This window comes from Macadamia integrifolia, chromosome 2 (genome assembly GCF_013358625.1).
Source record: "Macadamia integrifolia cultivar HAES 741 chromosome 2, SCU_Mint_v3, whole genome shotgun sequence".
Taxonomy (NCBI): Eukaryota; Viridiplantae; Streptophyta; class Magnoliopsida; order Proteales; family Proteaceae; genus Macadamia; species Macadamia integrifolia.
In genome coordinates this window covers 11,783,727-11,788,174 of record NC_056558.1, presented here as the reverse complement: position 1 = coordinate 11,788,174, position 4,448 = coordinate 11,783,727, and the positions used below count along the sequence as shown (strand labels likewise).

General features: G+C 39.9%; 1 protein-coding gene across 2 annotated transcripts in view; it reads left to right on the top strand.

Annotated features, from left to right (window-relative positions):
* LOC122071941 (RNA-binding protein 25) overlaps window positions 1-4,448 on the top strand; it is a 63,786-nt gene that overhangs the window by 7,571 nt on the left and 51,767 nt on the right. Inside the window, exons 2-4 of one of the 2 annotated variants that reach the window (XM_042636430.1) lie at window positions 2,277-2,322; window positions 2,921-2,982; window positions 3,137-3,178. In XM_042636430.1, coding sequence (XP_042492364.1) covers window positions 2,277-2,322; window positions 2,921-2,982; window positions 3,137-3,178 — 150 coding nt within the window. The remainder of the gene's footprint in view (window positions 1-2,276; window positions 2,323-2,920; window positions 2,983-3,136; window positions 3,179-4,448) is intronic. The other variant, XM_042636431.1, reaches the window with a different exon arrangement.

Genomic DNA, 4,448 nt, shown 5'->3' with positions numbered 1-4,448 from the left:
CATGGGGAAGGAGCAATTGAGCTTATTTCAGGGATATTGCTCTAGCCTCTATACCAAGCTTACCATTTGCATAGCCCTTTCAACTATGCCTTGTCCTACCTAATGCAATTTCTCAACGATGGCATACAATATTTCTCCATCCCCCCAAACTGATGTTTATGGTTCATGTGTTTTGCTTCCTGAAGCCCTAAGTTGGATGGTTGAGTATGGACCATTATGATCTCAATGTCAACTAATAAAATGATTCAATCTGTTAACGACCCAGATTTTTTCATCCGATCATCTCAATTGCGACCTGACTTTGCTTTTGCTGGATTCTGCTTCAGTTAAAATTATATAAGCTAAAAGTAAATAGAGTTACAAAGAAGAGCTCTGTTCTCATTTAGCTTTACATTTGGGATAACTCTCACACCGCCAGGGCAGGCCTTTCCTTAGACTATTCCTCTTTTTGATGCATGGTTGCTGCTCTAAGAAGGTGCTGTTCTGCAGTCCTCTCGATAGAGGGTCATGCTTCCATTGCTAATTAGTACTTAGGTTTATTGTACTATTTTTGGCAAATGATTGCATTAGGGGAAAACTACCAAAGCTAGGCAGATAGATAGATTCCTTCCCATTGCTAAGGGAGAGCAAGAAACAAAATCAAATGATCGTTTTTTCAACCAGTGCCCCCTTTTGGGTATGCGGGTACTAAGAGTCCTCTCACTACCAACCCGTAGGAGCAGGGGAAAGAGTAAGATAGAGAAGAGATAGATTGGTGCTACGGAAGAAGTTGTGTGTCTTGGTGAGGAGGTAGGCTTAAGCTAATCCATCATGCCTTCAAGCAAGCCTTGTTTCCTTTCTTGGGACTCTGGTATACAAGATACAAGATAATCAATGGAACATAGGAGTTGCTAGCCTTCCTACACAGAGCAAGGAGAAGGAACAAAGGAAAGACAAGCATGAACAAAGCTCAACCCTCTGACGTCACAATCAAGCATTTCTTGATCAATTCCACATCGGTAAGGGGAAGAATAGAGGAAGGGATAATGATCGCTTCACTAGTTCTTTCAGGGGATTGAGCACCCAGCTATTGCAAGGTCTCCTTAGGGGTTGGGTTAGTCAATCCGGCCCAAGACTCGTTCCTTTACAAAACTGCCATAGGAATGGAGACCTTTCAATAGGGTAGAGGCAAACTAGTGAACGATAAACAGATCTACTCACTACAAATGAATACACCACAAGATCGAACTTCACTCATGCCTAGCCCCCCTATCCCTATAAAGCTAGTTTCATCAGCACTTGAGCTAGTAGCCGCAGCTTTGCTTAGATAGGGCTTTCAGATAGGAGAAATATCCTTCTTTTCGGCTCGTCGTGTAACCTTTGGAAGCAGTATTTTCCCTATTTTGAGATTGGGAAGGTAAGAGATTTTGGACAAGTATTGGTTTTGATTCCACTGAGGTGAAGTACTTCTTTTGGTTTGAATGGGGGTCGCCCTTGTTTTCTTGGCTGAAGTAGCCATGATTTTGGTCATAGTCAGTTCAAACACATAAACCCACTGGCATTTTGATCACTAGGCTTCAATTCAAGTAACCCTCCTCTAGGCCTGGGCTTAGGCTTTGCTTGCCGGTCGTTGATGTTCCCCTTTCTCCCCCTAAACAAGTAGGAACCATCATTAAGAGATTAGGAAGATAATATATTGTTGAGACAAGTTTATTGGTTTAAGTTCCAGTGAGGTGAGGTACTTATTTCGGTTTGGATGGGGGTTGCCCTTTTTTGGCTGAAGTAGCCATTCAATCAAACACATAAACCCATAGCCATGTTGATCACTAGGCTTCAATTCAAGTAACCCTCCTTTAGGCTTAGGCTCCACTTCCCGGTCGTCGATGTTCCCCTTCCTCCCCCTAAACAATTAAGGCCGACCTTGTGATGGTTCCCAGGGATTGAATATTCCCACATAGACTGACCTAGGAGTTGGTGGGAGGTGGAAGATTGGATCTTTTGTTACCTCTGCTTTCCTGATCTAAAACTTTTTGTTGGGTACTCTTCCTAGCCTAGTACTTGAGTATGCCCCTGTTATAGTGGCTGTAGTTATAAATTCTGGTATATTATTGATCCTACAATCATGTTGTTTATTACATCTTTCTATAAGTGCAAGTAGCGTAGCAAATCCTTGCAATTATTTCACACTGTTGTTATGACTTAAATTTGCTAATATTCTGTATACTGAGTTCCTTATTAACTTTGTTGCTCCTTTACCTGTTTTCTCCTTTTTCTGATAAATCTATGTTTTCTTGGAGGAACAAACGACCAGAGTTTACAGCATGGTTGGCTGAGGTGAAACAGGTATGATCATCCTACACTGCAACAGTGCAACTGCATCATGACTGCATGCTTTTTACTCACATGCATGTATTTTTTTAAGGAAAATTTTCCCTGGTTGTAGCAAGGCTATTTATCCTTTTGTGGGGGGATTTTTTTGCATGTGAGGTTGACAGTGCAATTGAAGATCATTCCTATCATCTGTCTTAAGGAATGTGTATACGGCCATTGTCAACTTCACCCCTGTTTCTGATTTTGGCTGCTTCATGACAGCCTTACTTGCTGCCTGATCAATAATGCAAATTGGGATATTCATCTTTTCTGCTATGTAACTAACATGGTCATGATCTTTTTTGTTGTGCTTTACTCTGGAGAATGCTAAAATGTGACCAAACTTTTTCCCCTTTTAAAGTGAACCATTAATTTCTGAATTCAGTTTTCCTTACTTTATTTTGTTTGGATCCATGTAGCCAACCTCATTAAGTTGGGATAAGGCTGAGTTTGTTGTTGTCTCTGATTATTTGGATAAAATATTTTGATGGGATTCTGCTCATTTCAGTTAACAAATTTCCATATAATCCTAATGAATTGGATATTGCTTGTCCTTCATAAGACCTTGAAGTTTGAACTGCAGGTAAACCTGGAAACCTTGCCTAATTGGGAAGAGAAGCAAATGTTCAAACAGTAAGGCACCACACTGACATTCTTACTATGATGAACTACTAATGAATGATGGACAAAAATAGAAATAAATATGCTGCATGGTAGATACCACATTTTGATTTTGTTAGACAATGTAATATTCTAGTGTCTAAGCTAAAACTTTTACCTCTTACAGATTCATGGAGGACCACAATACAGCTACCTTTCCTTCAAAGAAGTAAGGCTTTGCTCCATTGGCATGCATATATTGGTTCATTAATTCTGCTTTACTTGGTTATTGTACTCATTACTGTAGCAAAAAATACATCAGACTTCTTTGTCCATAAGTCTGCTATCCTTTGGGTTCTTCCTGGTGGGATAGTTCCACCATATTATCACTTTCTTGGTCGACACGTGTTTCTGTCATTTAATGCTACCGTCTTACCTAAAAGCTCGAACTGTTAGGGAAGGCCAACGTCAATGTATACATCAATACTCCCCCACACGTGCAGGCCAAGATCTCATGGTCTTTGCATGTGGAGTCACGAGGCATTTCTTTGCGCAGCACCGAGTGAGGCCCTTACCTGATTTTTGCACTTCCCAGGAATCGAACACTCGACCTCCCTACTCTGATACCATGTTTGCTACCATTTCACCTAAAAGCTTGACTATTAGGGAAGGGCAGCGTCAATGTATACATTAATGTTCTTTTAGGTATTTACTTGATTAGTGACAGTGCGAGGATTTATGTTACTCATATACTTTTTGTTATTACAACTATGAGTTTAGAGTTGAATGGAAAAAACAAGATTCATTTTGCCAACCCATTTAGTTGAGAGAATCTTTGTTACTTAAACTAAAGGTTATCTTCCACTCTTAAACCTTTTCAATATTCTTATTAATATTTGTGGGAATTATGTACATTCATCTTCTATCTATCTTCTTTTTGTCCTAATCTTATCGATACATTCATAGGATGCAACTTGGTTGGGCTCAATCCAAGTTTTAATGAATTCTGTTAACCAGAAGGTTGGTCTGGCCTTTCCATCTTCCAAAATCCAATCTGACCACATGCTGGAAAAGCCCAACTAAGTTGAAGCTCTGCTTAGGCTTTGAGTTTAGGCTTTGGCCAAGCTCAACCAGGTGACATATAGGATATATTGATGTGATGTATATCATATGCAAGTTTGTAAAGCATATGATTTTTGTGATTTTGAACTCCCCAAGTGAGAAGATAGAATTTCTATCTTAGGATCTTAATAAAATTTTTCTAAGTTTAACAGCTTTAGCCTGACCCAAACTGTAACTACCAGACCCTACCAAAGCTAATTCAATGCCGATGAGGTTAGGTTTGGGAATACTAGACTAGATTGCACTTGGTTGAGCAAATTGCTTTGATTCTTGAGTTGGGTCAGGTTAGAGGTTGGCTGCTCATTTTGTATTACAACCCCTTATCCTAAAAGCTCAAGCTTTTAAGTAAGGCACAACCCCTCCACATGTGCAACACC